Source organism: Eublepharis macularius, chromosome 2, assembly GCF_028583425.1.
Source record: "Eublepharis macularius isolate TG4126 chromosome 2, MPM_Emac_v1.0, whole genome shotgun sequence".
NCBI classification, from domain to species: domain Eukaryota; kingdom Metazoa; phylum Chordata; class Lepidosauria; order Squamata; family Eublepharidae; genus Eublepharis; species Eublepharis macularius.
In genome coordinates, this window is record NC_072791.1 from 125,745,459 (window position 1) to 125,766,235 (window position 20,777).

The window sequence follows — 20,777 nt, forward strand, 5'->3', positions numbered from 1 at the left end:
ATATTGAAAATTAGATATGTTGGTATATAATATTTGTATTTCTTTTCTTCTGTAGTATGAAAAAGTGTTGGTATATAATATTTGTATTTCTTTTCTTCTGTAGTATGAAAAAGTGTTAGTGGAGAAATGCTCGGAACTTACAACAGTTACTGAAAGGTAATATTAATTGTTACTGGCTATATTTTTACTGTATTTTTATTTAGAAAAAAATTGATGCCAATCTCTCCATAGAACCTGCTCAAGGCTTTTTTACCACATTAAACCTGCCCTCTGTTTAAATACTGAGGATATTTAAATTTCCTCATTTTAACATTTAATCTAGCTCCTAAATCCAGCTGAAGTCACCAGTTTCAATAACCAACTTCAAGGCCCTTAGGGTGGAAAATAAATATTCTTGGCCTAGACTCTATAAAACCTATCTTTTTTTTTTGCCTGTCCCTGACATCGAGAATTTATGAGGAGCTCTTTTGCACATTCAATTTACCATGGGAAGTTGGCTCCATTTAATTACTTTTCAAGTAGGGGTGTGCAAAGAAGAAAGTTCAGTGGATTCAGTTTGGTAATACCAATCTGGAAAAAAATCCAAAATTCAGGGAATACCGAATTCATGCTCCATTTCGGTTCGGTAATACAGAGCAAATTTGGTAAAATCTGGCCATTGTTTCCTATAGGAAACACAATTTGGACATTTCTAGTGGTCTGAGGGAGTGATTTTTAGACTGAATTTTACCAAATTTTCAAGGAGTCTACTCTTAACTGTCCTCTAACTACCACCCAAGTTTCATGAAGATGGCACTCCAGAGGACTCTTTTATGGACCTCCAAATAAGGTGCCACCAGCCACCTCCAATCACCATTATTCGCTATGGGGAAAACTATGGGGTTTCTCCAGGAGTCTAGAGGTGGAATTTTGCAAGCAAAATCCACTGAATTAGCAGGGGATCTACTCCTAACTGTCCTCTAAAGATCCCCCCAAGTTTTAAGGAGATTGGACCCCAGGGTCAAGTTCTGTGGGCCCCTGAACAAGGTGCCCCTAGCCATTCTATTTGTTCCTATTGTGGGAAAAATACTCCAAGCTGACTTCCACTGCAGAAGCACATGGACCAAGCACCCCAACAAACACTCCCCAGAAGAAGAACAACCAACAACAATCGAACACCACACCAACGTCTTTGCTAACAGAAAACAGAATCCACCAAAAAACACCAACCAAACATCTGTAAAGAAAGAGCAAGTCCCAACAACAGAGGAAAACTGTGGATAAGTCCTAACAGGGGAAAACAGCTCCCCACCACAAGAACAACCAGCCAAAATTTACAGAAACAAAGAAAGCTCCCACAACAGAGGAAAACAGCACTCCCAGAAGAACAAGCAGCAAAATGAACAGTAAATAAAACATCAAAAGCGAGAAATCAAAGCCCCCCTACACGAAAGCTCAACCAAAGCACTCCTCCCACACACAGCAAAAAAGCAGTTTTTAAAATGTGAAATAAAAATAACCTCCCCTCCAACCCTTTTTCTCCCAGACACCAGGCCATCCTCTCCTCCCAAAGAGAGAAAAAACCCAGTGAGTCTACAACTCTCAAACCAGGTGCCAGCAGAAGTCCTGGACTGGTTACAGGCAGCAGTAGCTAGGAATCTACGCACTGGGCAGCAGGATCCAGTTGCAACTCAAAGCATTCGGAGGTCATATTCCAAGGCAATCCGAGGTCACGGGCTAGGTAGAGTCAGGTTCAGTGGTGATGGGGTCGAGGGTGATTTGACTAGTTGCTTCCACAATTGGTCCCCCCCCCCTGTATTTTATCACTTAGGTGCTCGTTTCGCTGCCAAGCTGTACCTGCCCAGTGCGTGCACTCCCTGCACCCTTGATCAGCCCCAGGTGCCTTTGAGTTGCTAATTGTGCATTTTGCCTCCTCTACCGTAGCTCACAGTGGACCCTCTTATACCTGTGTTCCAATGGCTCCAGGAATGGGTCAGGTGAAGTGGGTTGTGAGGAGCTAATTGGTGTGTCCTGGGCCTCTGCAGACTGGCAGTGGATTGCTCATAGCTGAAGGCAGGCAAAGTCCTGCTGTGGTTAATTTAATTTAATTTTTTAGATTTCTTGCCCGACCTTCCTGCAAGAGGCTCAGGGCAGGTTACAACATTATACAGTAATATAATAAATTAAAACAACAATACACAATAAAAGATCATAGAATCAAAGAGTTGGAAGGGGCCATACAGACCATCTAGTCCAACCTCCTGCCCAGTGCAGGATCAGCCTAAAGCATCTCTGATAAGTATTCATCCAGCCTCTTCTTGAAAACTGTCAGTGAAGGGGAGCTCACCACCTCCCTAGGCAGCTGATTCCACTTTTGAACTACTCTGACCGTGAAAAAGTTCTTCCTAATATCCAGCCAGTACCTTTGTACATGTAATTTAAGCCCATTGTTTCGGGTCCTACCCTCTGCTGCCAACTGGAACAGCTCCCTGCCCTCCTCCAAATGACAGCCTTTCAAATACTTAAAGAGAGCAATCATGTCCTCCCTCAATCTCCTCTTCTCCAAACTAAACATTCCCAAGGCCCTCAGCCTTTCCTCGTAGGGTTCAGTCTCCAGACCCCTGATCGTCCTCATCACTCTCCTCTGCACCCTCTCGATTTTGTCCACATCCTTTTTGAAGTGAGGCCTCCAGAACTGCACACAATACTCCAGGTGCAGCCTGACCAAGGCAGTATAAAGAAGGGCTATGACCTCCTGCGATTTCGACGCTATGGCCCCTTTGATACAACCCAGGATTGAATTGGCCTTTTTTGCCACCACATCACACTGACTGCTCATATTTAGTTTACAGTCCACTCTTACCCCAAGATCTCTTTCACATATACTACTGCCTAGAAGTGTATCCCCCATCCAGTATTTGTGCTTCCCATTTTTGTGGCCCAGATGTAATTCTGTGCACTTGTCTTTGTTGAATTGCATCCTATTCACAGCTGCCCACTTCGCCAGAGCATTCAGGTCTTGTTGAATTTTAATTTGTCTTCTTGGGTGTTTGCTACTCCTCCCAATTTGGTATCAGATAAAATACACAATTTCATAGTTCCAATACAAAAGTTAAAACCACAATAAAAATGCAGCCTGATATGGTTCATCATAATACATCCCACACTCCAGTATCATGGAGGTAGGCAGGCACATCTTCAGAATGTAAAACAAGCGTACCAAGAGGCCACAGCAGAGAGGCCAACCAGGAAGTTTGCCCACACCTCAACCACCACTGTAAACCTGGTGGAACATCTCCAAGTCCCACAAGGCCATAGTCTTGCTGGAGAGAGAGTTCCACCAGGCTGGAGCCAGGGGCAAAAAGGCCCTGGCCCTGGTTGAGGCTAGATGAATATCCTTGGGGGCCAGTGATTACCAGAAGGTGTTTGTCGGCAAAATGAAGAGCACTCTGGGGAACATATGGTGAGAGGCAGTCTATGGTATGTTGGTCCCAGTCCATTAAGGGCTTGTTTTGTCCTCTCTCCTCAAGCTGTCTGCTTCATTGGGGCTGGCTGTGCCTGACTGACACATGATACAGGCAGTGTCTTTCAATCTCCAGATGAGAGCAAAATGGAGGCTGACTCCTTGCAGGGCAGTTTTAAAAAAGGCACTCTCTTTCTTGAGGATCCCATTGGCCAGAGGAGAGCTCCTGCACAGATTGGCCAGTCATTCCCCCCTCCCTTCCCTCTTCCCCCTCCCTTGTGCCTCTGGCTCACTCCCCCCTCTTTTCTCCCCCTCCCATCTGGTTAAAGAAGGTGAGAAGAAATGTTTCTTTGCTGTTCTTTAGCAAAGGAACAGCAAGGAGCAGTCTAGCTATGATTTCTGAACTTTACCAAATAAATGTGGCAAACTTAAATTTAGTAATCCCCTTTAAATTTGGTATTACCGAATTTTACCAAATCAGGTAAAATTTGGTGTTTTTTTACTAAATACTGAACTTGAATTGAACACCCATATTTTCAAGCACATACACATCCAGTGTAGTTGCTTCAACATATTATCTCCAACCTGATTAAGCCCAGTAATTGTTATTTAGCTTCACCTTGTGGGCAGCATTAACCAAACTGCAACTGCTTATTAAGACTTCTTCCATTTCATTTCTTTTATATGTTTAATGTCTGTATTACTTGAACATTACCTTCCACATGCTAAGCCTATTTGAACTTCCCTTTTTCCTGAATTTGAACATACGAATTATCTAAACTTTACCACACTGAACTCAGATTTGAATATTGAGCTCAATATTTAGTGAATTGATGTACCACTCTCTTGCTCTATGCAGTTTACAAGTTAAAAAATACCATAAAATATGTCATATATATATGACATGTTTTATGGTATATGTTTATACATCATAACATAAAACAATATTTCCAAATGTTTCAGAATGGCTCTAGTTTTGCCTTCTTCAGGATAGATATTAGTTTGTTTTGGAGTATGTACATTTAAATTGCAACACTTTACACACTTATATGCAAGGGCAATCTAGAAATTATAGGGCCTTGGGCAAAAAGATAAGGCCACCACACCCTGTTTATTCCTTCCCAACCCAATCTGAACAAGAATAAGAAATCCAACTTTCAAAGTCACCCTCTATGGAGGTCAGGGCACCACCCAACATGGGGTCCTGACAATTGCCCAGACTGACCCTTATTCATATATCATGTGAAAATCAACTTGTCACATGCAGGCAAATCTTATGCATAGTTAGTCAAAAATCTCTATTATATTCAATGGTGATAAGGCCTATGTAAGTGTGCATAAGATTGTAGTCTCTGATGCAGAAGTTGATGTTGTAATGTGTTATAAACTGAGCTCTCACTTTTTCTTTTAGGTGCATACAGATTGAAGATGAACAAATATTAAAGTCTATGAAAATTTGCATTAATGATGCATTAACCACAGTTGCACATTATTTTGGTCAGCTGATAGAACTAGCTTTAACACATGAAATAAAGGTTAGTAAATATTTAGTACTGTATACACATTGCATTTATCAGTACTTTAAGAATAAACAAAATATTTGGGGTCTGTTTTTAGGGTTTTTTTTAATTGCTCTTTCATAATCTACTACAGTTCATCCTCACATTTTGGGGATATAGAATAGAGTTTTATTGCTCCCAACTCCCACATGGTAAATGTTCGATAAGCTCTAATCTAAGTTTACTAGCCATTTAATGATCGGATGTCATGGTTTCCTTGTTTACATGTAGATATTATGCCACACAATACTCAGAGTAAAAACTAAAATGTTTTTGGAATTGTTTCATACACTTCACTTCTAGATAACTGCTTCTTAAGCAAAATATGCAATAATAAAATTTAAAATTCACGTAATAAAACAAAACCTAAAAATTAGATTATCAGAAATATGAATATTATGTTTATCTATGGTGAAGGCCTTTGAACACCATTCTTAAAAATGTGGTAGAAGATGTATGTTTTATATATAAATAATTAAAAATTGTACTTTTTAATTTTAAAATTACTTTTAGTACAATCCTATGGTGAGTTACTCCAGTCTAAGACCACTGAAGCCAATGGAGTTAGATTGGTGTAACTCCCCATAGAATTACACTGCTAGTGTGCCAAACATTGTGGTGTTTTTTTGTTTATTTCTTTAAGAGATATATAATATTCTAGTTGTAGTAAAATATTGTATATTCATTTCTAGGTGGTAGCATAAATTTACTTGGGTACTATTTTTGTTATTCATAGTACTAGCTCAATGGCTGGGGGAACAAATAATGGCATTAACAAATAGGAAGACAGACTATTTTCCCGAAACAATTACTCTCCTGCCCGTTTATAACACAATACTTTAACCGATACAAGCAAAGCCCTAGACAGTGTTCCCTCTTTTTTAATGGAAGTAAATAAAATGTATTTTGGTATATGTCAAACAGAACCTTGTAAGGGAAATAGATTCATCGGATAATCTGTATTCTGCTGAATCCGCTACAAACAATTTGTTCAGTCTTACCCAGGAAGGTGCTCATTTGTGTCGCATCATTGCTAAGGTAAGCCTAACTTGGACTCTCACTCATTCACAAAACCACTTGGAATTTTTGTAGATGTGCATGTGTGTTTTTATGGGTGATTATTAGAGGTGTGCACCAAAAAAAGGTTCAGGTTTCCTGCTTTAGGTTTACCAAAGCAGGTAAAAAAACCCAAGTAACTAAACTGGTTTGGGATAATGATGGTTGTTGTGGATTTTCCAGGCTGTATAGCCATGGTCTTGGCATTGTAGTTCCTGATGTTTCGCCAGGAGCTGTGGCTGGCATCTTCAGAGGTGTAGCACCAAAAGACAGAGATCTCTCAGTGTCACAGTGCGGAGAAGATGTTGGCAGGTAATTTATATCTACTCAGGGAGGTGGGCTTGGGCTGAGTTTCCCAGGGTGTGGAATGCTAATGGAGGGAGGCTTCACTGTATCCTGAGGAGGTTCTTTTGCATATGGATTGGTGCTTGATGTGCTAATCTTCTCTGCAGGGCTCTTGTCGGGTATAGAATGTTTTGTTAGCCTGGTGTTTTTCAGGACTGGAAACCATGCTCAATTCATTCTTACAGTATCTTCTTTCCTGTTGAAATTGTGCTTATGCTTGTGAATTTCAATGGCTTCCCTGTGCAGTCTGACAAAGTAGTTGGAAGTGTTGTCAAGTATTGTCAAGTAGTGTCCAGGACACTAAAATACTTGACAACACTTCCAACTACTTTGTCAGACTGCACAGGGGAGCCATTGAAATTCACAAGCATAAGCACAATTTCAACAGGAAAGAAGAGACTTTAAGAATGAATAGAGCAACATCTTTTCCACACTGTGACACTGAGAGATCTCTGTCTTTTGGTGCTACACCTCTGAAGATGCCAGCCACAGCTGCTGGCGAAATGTCAGGAACTACAATGCCAAGACCACGGCTATACAGCCCAGAAAATCCACAACAACCATCATTCTCCGGCCGTGAAAGCCTTCGACAATATATTGGTTTTGGATTATTAGATAAGATTTGGCCATTGTGTCCAATGGGAAACACTATTCCTGGCTATCCGGGGGCCCGTGGGGCATTTTCTTACCTAATAATTCTGATTTTTCAGGGGACCCTCTCCTAACCCTCCTTTCACATCCTTCCAAGTTTCAGGGAGATTGGACTTCAGGGGGACATGTTATGCCCCCCCAAAGAAGGTACCCCTATCCACCACCGATCTCCATTATTCCTTATGAGGAATGGGTGCGGGGGTTCCTAGGTGGCTAGGATTGGCATTTTGCAAGCAAAGTGCATCAAATTTGCAGGGGACACTACAAATGGAAAGCTTTTTTGAATCCGAAGAGAACATAGGGAGTTCCAAAGCACATTTTTTATTCATTCATTCTAAACATTCTATACTACTAGACAGCCTGAAAAAATGCTCATAGAAGCTAACAAATAAATCACCCTAAAAAAAGACCAAGTAGCAATCAAATGTAGAAAAACAGTAGCAACAGTCTAAACAACCAAGAACATTGTTTTTTTGCTGTCTTCCAGAATGAACTTAATGAACTGATTGGATAGACTTCTCCAAGTGGAGAATTCCATAGACAGGGTGCTAACCACAGAATAGGATCTACGCTTCTACACCATCATTTTGTCCGGCAAAAATAGTGTGGGCAGAGAGATTCTCCCTCTTCTAGCTAAAGCTAAACTAAGTGGGGTCCATATAATACTTACAGTGCAATCCAAAGCAGAGTTTGCCCCCTACCAGTCGGAATGAAGAGGCAGACACAAGTGCTGGGAATTAAAGGGCCGCTTTATTAAATTAAAACAACATATTTGTCAGCACGGCAAGGGCCTAAATAGCGGTACAGGTCGGGCTCTGGGGTCACTCCTGGTCCCCACCCTGTCCCCACCCTGTCTGGGTGATCCACCAACAGCCCTGGGGGCATGCCATCTATGGTATGGCCGTGACCCAGCCGACCTGGCAAAATGGTTCACCCCCTTAAAGCTCCACCCCAGTTCCACAGCTGCAGAGGGGGAATGGCTTGTCCAGGGGTTCCCCACCAGGGTGTCTGACCTTGCAGCTGGGCTGTACAGCAGCCAGCCGCTCCTGACAGACCCCAATTCCCCACCATATGCCTGGGATGGTCACCGGCCTGCTCATTTTCCCAACTCCTAACCTGCCACCGCTAAGGCCTAGCTTCTGCTTAGGCTTTCATGCCCCACAGGAGGCTTAAAGCCTCCCAAACCCTTGCTGCGCCTCCTCCAAATAGCTGTTCCCCCATCGTCTCTCTAGAGGTCAGCAAACGCAGCAGAGATTTGCAGATGGGAATGGGAGACCTACCCTACCCCAATCCCTGTCCAAGCTCCATGCACACCGCAAACGGGGAGCGGTGGACAACTAAACCGGGAGCCCGAGCAGCCTCGGGCCCCAACAAAACAGACCTTCCTGCTCTCCAGCAGAGAAAATACACACTCAGGCACACAGGCCGTGGGCCCATCAAAACAACTCCAAGCTTATTGCCCCCAAGGGAAGCCTTGGAGGTCAACTCTCCTCAAACAAAACAGTTCTAGCTTGGAACATACAAACCCAGGTCTTGCACCACGGAGAAGCCCCGGGCCTTGACCTGTAACAAGAATTCAAACAAACAGTCCACATGGTTGTTGTGGATTTTCCAGGCTGTATCGCCGTGGTCTTGGCATTGTAGTTCCTGACATTTTGCCAGCAGCTCTGACTGGCATCTTCAGAGGTGTAGCACCAAAAGACAGAGATCTCTCAGTGTCAAACTGTGGAGAAGATGTTAGCAGGTAATTTATATCTACTCAGGAAGTTTGACACTGAGAGATCTCTGTCTTTCGGTGCCACACCTCTGAAGATGCCAGTCACAGCTGCTGGCAAAACGTCAGGAACTACAATGCCAAGACCACGGCGATACAGCCCGGAAAATCCACAACAACCGTCGTTCTCTGGCCGTGAAAGCCTTCGACAATAAACAGTCCACATATCAATGCCAGGCCATCGCCAACCCTCACTTTGAACCTAGAGAAAAAACACCATTACCTCCAGAAAATGCAACAACTGTACAGAACCTGCTTAACTCGTTGAGGTGAGGGGCCCTTGCCTGCTGTTGGGAAGGACCTGAACCCTCTGGCCCACACCTTTTGGCCAGACTTGCCCACTTACATGCTGTAAAGGCATGAGGACTCCCACAAACTGGGCACACATGTTGAAACTTGCAAGGCTCCCTAGTACAAACCCGTTCGTATGCGAAATCCCAACAAAGTGTAGGAGCTGGAGGGTCCTGATCCCCAGAAGGGCGTAAGCCCATTAGCGCAGAGGACCGTTGGACCAGGTGACCGCTGTCCATGTGGTCTCTTGCATTGGGCTTAGCCAAGGACATGAACTGCAGCCAAAGCTGCTGGTGGATTTGATCCCAAAGCAAGGCAGGGTTAAGGGCGGCTCACATACAGAACTCTTCATCATATTGCAGCCAAGCTGCACTGGCAAAGTCTGAATACCCCCTGTATATAATATCCATATACTGGAACAGGGAGGCTGCCCTCCAGGGCTAAGCTCGGGCAATGACTCCTGCGTATATGAGGAAGCCTGGGCAATGATGTCATCACGTACCACAGCCATTTCTTCTGGAGGCTGTGCACCAGTTCCCTCACCTTCAGGTGCCACTGAAGGGCCACCCATGGCAGACGTACCCTCAAGAGCAGAAATCATTAAAAAAGGCAGTGGAAGAGGTCATCCGTACTGGCTTTTTGTGTTTTACAGAAAGGTTAGCGCCATACACTCCCTTGGCCTGCTCTAGAACAGCAATGTGCTCCAACAATTCTTGCCTGCTAGGGCCTGCATCTTCCTCATCAGGTGATGATAAAGCCACCGGGTGGCGCCGAAAGGCTGGCTTTGTGGTCTTCTTAGCAAGCTGCTTGCCCTTTGGGGGGCCAGATCCTTTCTTTGGAGGCATACTAGCCCCAACTCCCCAACAGAAGTCCTGCTGCTCTTAACCACTACACTAAATTGGCAGTCAACCAAACGCTTCTAGAGCACAGACCCTATGCCCTATACACCCAGCTGCCAAAATGCCCAAACATGCCCCCCAAAATGGCGACCCAGGCAACCCAAGCCCCTTTTCCAAAATGGCTGACAGGGCTACACAAAATGGCCACCAGGCCTGCCCCTGTGAGGGACTCTTGAACTGAAATGCACTGGGCACTGCCGCCCAACCCCAAAACCCACAGCCCCAAGCAGGGGGAAGGGCAATCGAGGTAGCTATACTGCTTTAAGCAAAAAAGGGGGGCACCTAAAATGGGAAACACAATTTAATCCAAAGGCAGAATGACCGCAGCAGCCTGAATGCTGAAAAAAGGGGGAGGGGGAGAAGCAAGCACTGCTCAAAAAATGCCACCCTAAGCTGCTGAGACCACAGGAGAAAAGGCCCCCCAGTGGCTCATAAAGCAAGGCAGGAAATAGCCGCAACAGAGCCGCACAGGCCGCCCCAGCCCACCATGACAAGCCACACCGCTAAACGCAGCCAGCAAAACATGCATCCCGCGTCGGGCCACACATAGCTTATGCTGGCCTGGGTGAAAATGACCACCAGGGACGGCCTAGAACACTCCCCAACACCACAGCAGTAGAAGGGGGGGACACAAACAAACCACAAGCAAGGCAGCAATGGCAGGGACAGGAGGAGAAGCACAATAAGAGCGCTCCGAGCCGCCTCCAAGCCCCAAGCAGCCAGCTGCCCCTCACTGTCACGCAGGTTTAACCGGATGGGCTGGGGTAAGAAGCACTGACGATCTCTCCCCAACAGCCATGAAGCCAAGCCCTCGAGCTGGGAGAGAAGGAGACACACGTTCTTACTCTGCCCGAACACGTACTCTGCCCAAGCACGAGGTGCACTGAGGCGTTTAGGGGTGGAGCGGCCAAAAAGGGGCCACCATAGCCCCGCCCCTCCTGAATGTTCCTCCATGTAATGGGAGGCTGCCGGCGCTGGCTCCTCCTCCTCCAGAGAGGCAAAGCACAGCCCCCACCCATAGTGGCTATCGCCACCGACCGGGAGCGCTGTATTTTATGAAGAAGATCAACTTATACAATCAGAATCTGCTCTCTTCCAATCAAGCTTTTTGGAAGACTAGCTATTGGTTAGAGATTATATGATTAATTTAAATCCAACAAATGATACCTGTCTGATCCTTTTGTTATATAAAATGTTATATAGAAATACTCTTTAGTATTTTAGAAACATGTTCTATGTTGTAACTAGGGGTGTGTGATTTGTGTTTCTGTTTCGGGATAAATACCCAAATCAGACCTGATTTGTAAAGATTTGGGATTTCCAAATCTGGCCTAGCATGCTGGTCCTGATTCGGAAATGCCGGATCAAAGCTTCCCAAAGCGATTTCCAAAGCTTGAAAGTGGCAGGGAAAGAACTCTTTCACTGCCTCAGATGGTCCGAAGGTGGAGATCCCCCCCAATGGGCCAGCAGGAATTTAGAGGGCCCTTTCTCTGCTGCACAAGCAGCAGGGAAAGAGCCCTTTTGGTGCCTCAGTTGGCCCACGGGGAGAGAGCACCCCGTGGGCCAGCTGAAATTTAAAGGGCACAAAGGGCGGGGAAAGAGCCCTTTCAGCACCTCAGTTGGCAGACTTAAGCCTAGCCCTGATGCTTCCCTTTGTCTACTGCGGAAGCAGGCATAGTAAATGTCAGCGGGGCTGTAGACTTAAGCCTAGCCCCACTGCTTCCCTTCGCCTGCTGCGGAAGGGGCCAGGGGATTCCCTAGCCCTTTCTGCATTGGGTGAATGGACAGCCAGGCAGCAGGGCTGCAGGCTTAAGCCTAGCCCTGCTGCTTCCCTTCGCCCACTGCGGAAGGGGCCAGGGGATTCCCTAGCCCCTTCTGCAGTGGACAAATGGAATGCCCAGCGGTGGAGCCTGCAGCTGTATCCATTCCCTTTGCCTGGTGCTGAAGTGGTCAGGGGATTCCCTGGCCCCTCTCGCAGTGGGCCAAACGGGGGGTAGGTTTTAAACCTACACTTTTCTAGCCATTTGCAAGCAGCTAGAAAAGTGTAGGTTTAAACTTCACGCCTGCCGCTTATTTGACTCAATGGGAGTGTGAGGAGGGCACTCTCTTGCACACCCCTAGTTGTAACTTTTAGTACAAATTCATAATTCAGACTTATGCTGTTACTAAATGATGCCATAATATGTAACAGTTCAAGTTCTTTCCTTAATCATTTTTATGTTTGTGGTTAGTGTTTATATTGTTGTTTAATGTTAACATTTTTATAAAAATTTAAATAAAAAGGTAAATTTGCATACCACCCTCTGTTCAAGAAGTTCATGGATCCCCCCCTGTCCTTTGCCCTCCTTAGCACTCTTGTAGCTTAGGGTGGCACAGAGTGATTTTGCTTACAGCTACCTACAGATTTTGGATCCTGTTCCTTCAGGAAAGTGAAACACTGTGGCTGCTATGGCTGCACATCCTGAAATTTCTGAGCTAAAAATATACACAAAAATTACTGTTTGCATTGGTATTGTGGTTTCTGGAATGGTAAACACAGATCCAGGATTCTTAGGTATTACAAAACAAACACACAACCTGAAAAATCCAGGTTGTTTTTTGTATTCAAGTTCTTACCATTGTCAGGAGGGCACCTTATTTATTCAATTCTCATGATTTCCCCAGGCCACAGCATTTCTCCTTTTCAACTGTATCCTGGCAAGGGATCAGGTGCACTCACAGCCAATCATCATTTGAAATAAGACCCAGAAAAAGAATTTGTAAGGTCTGCAACAGCTGCTGTAAGCTGGATGACATTTTAAGAGTAATGAGAGAACCAAACCAACATGAACCTCATAGTGGATGCAGTTGTGCAAATATGTGTCTTGCAGCAGTGATTGATTCATCACACGCAATCACCTTGCATATACATACACGTGCTCTGTTGTTGTTGTTGTTTTAATTCAAACCATTTTCAAAGATGGAAGTTTTGTGCAAAAGAATCCTTCCTTGTGAAAGGAGACAACAGACCACAACAAACAGACTATTCAGCAGAAAAGCACGAAAAATGTTTTTATGAGAGTCACTATAAGAATGTGTAAAGAAACTGGATGCAGTTCGGGATTTTTAAAAAAATTTTGGCACAAGGCCATTAACATTTCCCCCCTCAAGGAAACAGTGGAGAGAAGTGTGCCAAAGGACACCTTCTTCAGTGGTCTCTAAAAGCGAACCTCTTTGTCCATTCTGCTTGAAATGTGGGAAATCTTTAGAGTACAGGAAGGACTATGTTCTGTGCAAACATAGTGTTATTATCTTTAGAAACAGCTGCATCAGACCCTGCTTGAAACTTTTAATCATTCTTGTATTTAATGCTTAAGTAGTCTAGATGTGTAAAAAACTCTCCAGTATGAAAAACTGGAATTATACTAAGAACTTCTAAATATTACAGACTCAGAAATACTGCAAGGTTGAGTAGTGTTGTGATGGTAATCTATTCTCATTCTTTTATTAAAACTCCATTGATTTTCACAGAATACCTATACAATAATAGGAGAGATCTATGTTCCTTCCTTCCCCCATTCCCTCTCACCCTGTGGGCGTGTTAAATTGCTTAAATTAAAGTCTTCTGTGGGCTACCAGCCATGTGTAAAGTGATGCTGACTTTTTAAGAAGCCTATAGGGACTCATTCTTTTAAAAGTAAGGCTTAACTCCAACTTATCTAGTTTGAACAGCAGACTATAAACCTCTTTGATCTCCTCAGTAGCTCCTTTTTGAGAAGGCTGTTGTATGACAAGAATGCATCCATATTAATTGTTCTTTATCTGTTGTACTCAGTTTGGTTTTAATTTTGAGAAAACCTGGAGTAATTTCCATGGACAAAAGTTATTTCCATCAGCAGAACAGGATTTCCTCATATCTTTCATCCCACTGCAGTCCAAAATGCCCCGACATGCTGTTGCTTTGAGGCATGAGGAGGATAGGGACTTCCAAAAATAAAATGAGGGGAGTTGGATGTCTGCAGTGTGGGCTAGTCACAGCTCTCTGGAGCTCTCTCAGCTCCACCCACCTCACAGGGTGTTTTGTTGTGGGGATGATAATGACATACTTTGTAAACCGCTCTGAGTGGGCATTAAGTTGTCCTGAAGGGCGGTATATAAATTGAATGTTGTTGTTGTTGTTGTTGTTGTTGTTGTTGTTGTTATAGTTCAGCTCTGCACAGAGATTCTCAGATTTCTAACTGCATGAAGAATACTGTGCACATAAGTTGATTTTATACATAGAATTGGATCCAGCACAAAATTTCTGCTTGAAGTAGAGCTCGTATGCAAGTGTCCATTCAATAAAAAGGCTGCAATAGCCTCTTGCACTAAGTCAAACATTGTACGCTCACTTGCATTTTTGCTTGCACATGATCATGTGCAACCATTTTCAGGGCAGTATAACATATATGGAAGAAAGTGTTAAGTGTCACAAAGATCTTGCTCAAGTGGAACTCCTCTAGGTCCAGCTACATCTGTACTGGATCCAAGCCATATACTCCAATGGAGTCAGAGTTTGATACCATGATCCCACTATCTATTGCCCACTTAGAATGTCTGAAAAGGGATCCCATGATGGCAAATCACTTAAGCTTGGCTGCACAGTTAGCTACTTCTATGAAGTAGAAGTAGCTTGGGCTGTGTAGCACAACATGACTTGGTCTGATTATTTCCTCTAAGCCAAACCCATCATTAACAAGGATGTTTGTGGTTTAGTTAATTGCCCGAAACCATGTAACATGTATTTAGAGGAGCAGCTAACAACATTGAAAAGTGTCCAACTGGTCTGGGTTCATGATGGCAGTAACACAGGTATCATATTGTTAATTGGACTTTAGATTGCTTTAAAACTGATTATATAAATATGGACAGCAGGTTAGTCAATGGCTATTACCCATGACAATATAATAGACCTTCTATTGCCATACAGTAATATATCTGAGTACCAAACAAGCAAGAAGAGATACCATCAGCATCCTGCTTGTAAACTTCTGAAGACTGACCCCAGCTGGAGACAGAATATTGGACTAGATGGAATGCTGGCCAGATCCAGGAAGGATATTCTTGTGGTTGTATGTCTCAAATACAAATCTGGATAAGTTATTATACAGTTATTACACAGGCAATGGGTGGATCTAGCTAGGGTTTTTTGGTCCATATTTCCCTAATCTCTTCCTAATTACAAAGCTCTCATCACACTTGGCCCTAACCTGGATAGCTCAAGTGAGCCTGATCTAGTCAGATCTCAGAAACTAAGCAGGGTCGGCCTTGATTAGTAATGAGATGGGAGACCTCCAATGAAGACCAAGGTTGCAGAGGCAGGCAATGGCAAACCACCTCTGTTAGTCTCATGCCATGAAAACCCCACTAGGGATCGCCAGAAGACAGCTATGACTTGAGGGCACTCTCCATCACCACCATCATACATGACTTTTGTCCATGATTTGGTGCTCTTTTCACCTGTGGAAAAGCTTGCTGGATCCCTACCCAATAATTCCAGTTACTCTAGTGTTTTCTAACAGAGGACCCAACACTACACACCAAGCCATGTATTTCATACCCTAGCCTTTCCTTAACAGATATTAAACATCATCACTCACCTGCCCCTTTATAAAGGAAATATATAGGGGTGTGCAAAAAAAAAAATCATGTTTCCCACTTCGGAATTTCTGAAGTAGGAAAAAGGTCAAAAATAAGCAATTTCTGAAGCACCAAGCCCCTCGGGGACTCCCCCATGGGTCAACTGGAACAAGCCAAGGGGGGTTGCAAAGCACCCCTTTCCCCACAGCTTGAAAGCTGCATGGAAAGGGATGCTTTAACTTTTAAATCCCCCCAGCTTGCTCCAGCTGACAGGTGGGGACTCCCTCCCCCACCCATCAAAGGAGAAAAAGCAGCGGGGTGGGAAGTTTGAAAGCAAGTACTTTTCTGGCTGTTTGCAATGCAAATGGACAGGAAAATGCTGCAAAGCGGCTGGTGCCACTTTGCCCAAAGCTTCCCAAAGTGATACAAATTGCTTTGGGAAGCTTTGCTTCGAGATTCCCAAATTGGCTCAGCGATGCTGGGGCTGATTCGGGGATCTCGAATCTTTGCAGATCAGCCCTATTCGGGTTAAAAACCCGAATCAGAAACCCAAAGCACACATCCCTAGAAATATATGCTTTTTCACATCAAACTCATGTTCACTGACACCATACAATTGAAGTGTCTGGCAGTCATAAACAACTTCTAACCCTACCTTGTCAATTGACTTCAAATAAAAAAGAAACACATGCATGATTTAGGGAAAGATTTTTGAATTCAAATGATTAACAGATTTCAAAAGAATGTACGTGTAATAACAAATGATTATGCCTTTTTCTACTTATCTAACTAGAGCTGCGTGCTGGAATTAATATGATAGCTTATCACCCTTTCACTAAATGGAGAGTGCTAAGAACTAAATACACATTCTAAATCATCATAGTGGTGAACCATGTGATCTAGGAGATTTTATTTAAACCAAGAATTAATTAGTTGGAATTGGAAAGCTGCTACTATCTCAGCACCAATTCCCCTCCTCCATCTGTGATATCAGAATAATAATAATGGCCTATTTAACAGAGCTGCTGTAGAATGACTGCAATAAAGCAAGCAAAATGCTCATCTAAATCTTGAAATGAGCTGTATTAATACCAAGTATGTACAGAGTTAATCTCACATAACAGATGGTCAGCATTGTAAAACAACAACATCTCTTTAGAAGGACAGAGACTTCTGAATCAACCTCCATTCCTCAATGGACAGTCAGTATAGATAGAACAAACAGCAAGGACTCTGTTTGGGCTCTACATGGGAGTGACAGGCAAGGTTGTTCATGTCAGATTTTGGATCAGGGTTTTTTTAAGGGACATGATTTCCAGTATGCCAAAAAATCATGATATTTGATAACATTTTGTAGTTTTTTTCTTCAGGAATTGTGGAATCTGAAAATCATGCCCTTTTTAAAAACAATTTTCAGGTCCATTTCTCCCTCCCCATGCAGCAGGTTATCCTGCTATTAACTGGTGTATGTTGTACATTTAAATTTATAAAACTATTATTTTCCATGAGAGCAGTGTTTTGGGTCATTTTGGATATCCCCAAACCAATCCAAAACAGCTAATCTGGGTTTCAATTCAAGGAAATCTGAATGTACATCCCTAGTGGCAGTGCAAACTATATGCACCTTCAGTTGTTGTTTCCCCCATTCCTCTACCCTTTTTTGCATGTTAATTAATTTTTTATATCCCGCTTTTGCTTAAAACATCATTCTCTCCTCCTCTGTTCTCCCACTACAACACCCTGTGAGGTAGGCCAGGCGGAGAGTTTATGACTAGCCCAAGGTCACCAGCGAGCTTTCATTGTAGAAGTGAGGATTCGAACCCAGGTCTTACCAGATCCCAGTCCACTACAACACAACAGCTCTCCATGAAGCCACAGCCAAAAGGGCAATCCAGACAGAATTTTTTTAGTGCATTTTTTTTCAAAATTTTATTAGGTGAGAATATTAATACATACAACTTTCAAATAACATCCCAATATCATTTCCCCCCACCCTTTCCCTCCCCCCCTTTTTCAGGACTTCCAACAGCTTTCCAACCCTATATCTTAATCTATTCCTAATCTATCCCCTTTTTCTATAACTCATTATATCATATTTACATTCTACTTTGTTCAACCAAGCCCTATCTGTTAACTTCAGAACTATTATTATTAACTTAAAATCTATTATCTGTTACTTTCTGTTGACTTCAAATATATTTGAGTTTAAGCTAACAATTAAATAAAATATCTACTTTATTAATTCTACCAATATCTATTAACTCCAAATCCACTTAAATTTAGGCTAACAATTAGCTAATACTTCACTTCATATGGTAAAGATTCTGTATCTTCTAGTAAAAAAAGAAACCATTCTAATAATTTTTAAATTGCCATAATTCTCCTTTCATGTCCCACTTCTTTTCTAAATATGTTTTCAATCTTCCCCAATCAGTAAAAAATTCTACTAAATTCTGATCTCTCAGCTTTCTTGTCATTTTGTCCATTTCCGCCATATACAGCAATTTATACATCCAGTCTTCAATAGTTGGTATTTCTTGCACTTTCCATTTCTGCGCATATAAAAGTCTTGCTGCCGTCGTCATGTAAAATAGTAATCTTCTATATTGCATAGGAACATCTTCCATATTTAAATTCAGTAGCAATAGCTCTGGGTTCTTCTTTATTTGGGTCTGCAAAATCTCATTCATTACTTCTATAATATCTCCCCAGAACTGTCTGGCTACTTCACACGTCCACCACATATGATACAATGATCCTTCATGCTTTTTACATTTCCAGCATTTATCTGACATGTTTGCATTTCCAAGTGCAATTTTCTTAGGCGTTAAATACCATCTATAGATCATCTTATAAACATTCTCTTTGATACTGGTACAAGTTGAAATCTTCAATGTAGTTTTCCATAAATATTCCCATGACTCCATTGGTATTTCTTTGTGACAATTAATTGCCCACTTCACCATCTGTACTTTGACCGTCTCATCCTCTGTATACCACTTCAAAAGTATTTTATAAATTTTAGATATCTTCTTTTTACCTTCTTGTAGTATAGTCTCTTCCAACTCTGAGTTTTTCCATTTGATTCCTTCTTTTGAACAATCCGAGTTATAAAGGTCTCTAATCTGTCTATATTGGAACCATCCATAACAAGAAGATAACTCTTCCTCCGTTTTGATTCTTATCATTTTTTGTTTCATAATCAATATCTCTTTATATGGTAGACATTGTTCTTCATTATAGATAGCTCTCGGATCGATCACTTCAAACGGTACCACCCACGAGGGGATACCTTCACCCAGATATTTTTTATATTTTTTCCAGATCGTGAAGAGGCTCCTTCTGATATAGTGATGCAAAAACATAGAGTCAGCTTTTATTTTATCCTGCCACAAGTAGGCATGCCATCCAAACAACTTCTTATAACCTTCCAATGTTAAGAGCTTGCGATCTTTCAGTGACGTCCACTCTTTTAACCATACTAAACATATTGCTTCATGATATAGTCTAATATTCGGCAACTGCAGTCCACCTCTTTCTTTAGCATCACACAAGACTTTCATTTTTACTCGAGGTTTCTTGCCTGCCCACACAAAATCAGAGATCTTCCTCTGCCATTTTTCAAATTGTTTAGCGTCTCTAATAATTGGAATTGTTTGTAATAGAAACATGATCCGTGGTAACACATTCATCTTAACTGCCGCTGTTCTTCCCAGCCATGACAAATTTAATTTATTCCATTTAATCAAGTCTCTATCAATCTGTTGCCATAGCTTTTCATATTCTTGAACAGATCAATATTTTTCGCAGTTAACTCAATTCCAAGATATTTAACTTTATGTGTTACTTCACAATCAGTAATTTCCATTAATTCTTGTTGCTTTTGTTTAGTCATATTCTTGCATAGTATCTTTGATTCCTTCTTATTAACATAAAATCCAGCCAGATCTCCCAACTCTTTTATCTTATCAAGCAACTTCGGCATGTTTTGTATTGGACCTTCCACTATGACCATCACATCATCCGCAAAAGCTCTAACCTTGTAGGTAAATTCTTTAATCTTTATGCCTCTTATAGTATCATCTTCTCGTATTTCGATCAATAACAATTCCAAAATCAAAATGAACAACAGTGGAGATAAAGGGCACCCCTGTCTTGTACCCTTTCTTATTTCCAATTTTTTTGTTAAATCATCATTTACTACAATTGCCGCACATTGATCTCTATATATTGCTTTTACTGCTTGAATAAAATCTTTTCCCATTTGCAGCCTTTCCATTGTGGCAAACATAAAATTCCAGTTCAAATTATCAAAAGCTTTTTCTGCATCCACAAAGAAGAAACCAACTTCTTTTTCACTATGTTTATCATAGTATTCTATAGCATTTACTACAGTTCTCAAATTATCTCTGATTTGCCTGTTTGGAAGGAACCCTGCCTGCTCTTCTGCAATGAACTCAACTAACCAATGCTTTAATCTCTCTGCCAAAATTTTTGCAAAAAATTTATAATCATTATTTAACAATGAAATAGGTCGATAATTCTTGACATTGCTTAAATCTTGATTTTCTTTTGGTATCAATGATATGTTGGCCTCATTCCAAGACTCTGGTGTCTTTTGTCCTTTTAAAATTTCATTCATTACCACTTTCAAAAAAGGTGCCAGTTCGTTTTCCAATAATTTGTAGAATCTAGCCGTAATTCCATCTGGGCCTGGTTCCTTCCCTAACTTAGTCGTCCGAATAGCCTCTTTTATTTCCATCTCCGTTATTTCTGCATTCAACTTTTCCTTCCATTTTCCTGATAATATTGGTAAATTGATCTTGTTCAAATATTGATCAATAGTATCCAAATTCACTTCTTTTCTTTGATACAATTTTGCATAATACTTAAAAAAGCTCTGCTAATAGCCAATTGATCTATTAACGTCTTGCCATCTTCTTGAATCTTAGTTATTACTTTTTTCTCCCTTTTCTTTTTCAGTTGCCACGGTAAAGATTTCCCAGGTTTATTCGCACCTTCAAATGACTTTTGATTCAATTTTTTCAGTTCCCACTCTAATTCTTTATTATTCATTACTCTCAACTGTTCTTGAAAAATTTTTATTTCTTGATACAACTTCTTCTTCCCTGGTCTTTTCTTTAATTGTAACTCCTTGGCCT

General features: G+C 42.0%; 1 protein-coding gene across 1 annotated transcript in view; it reads left to right on the top strand.

Moving 5' to 3' along the window:
• INSC (INSC spindle orientation adaptor protein) overlaps positions 1-20,777 on the top strand; it is a 185,131-nt gene that overhangs the window by 12,854 nt on the left and 151,500 nt on the right. The window contains exons 3-5 of the mRNA XM_054969992.1: positions 104-156; positions 4,854-4,977; positions 5,926-6,039. Of these exons, the coding sequence (XP_054825967.1) occupies positions 104-156; positions 4,854-4,977; positions 5,926-6,039 (291 nt within the window). The remainder of the gene's footprint in view (positions 1-103; positions 157-4,853; positions 4,978-5,925; positions 6,040-20,777) is intronic.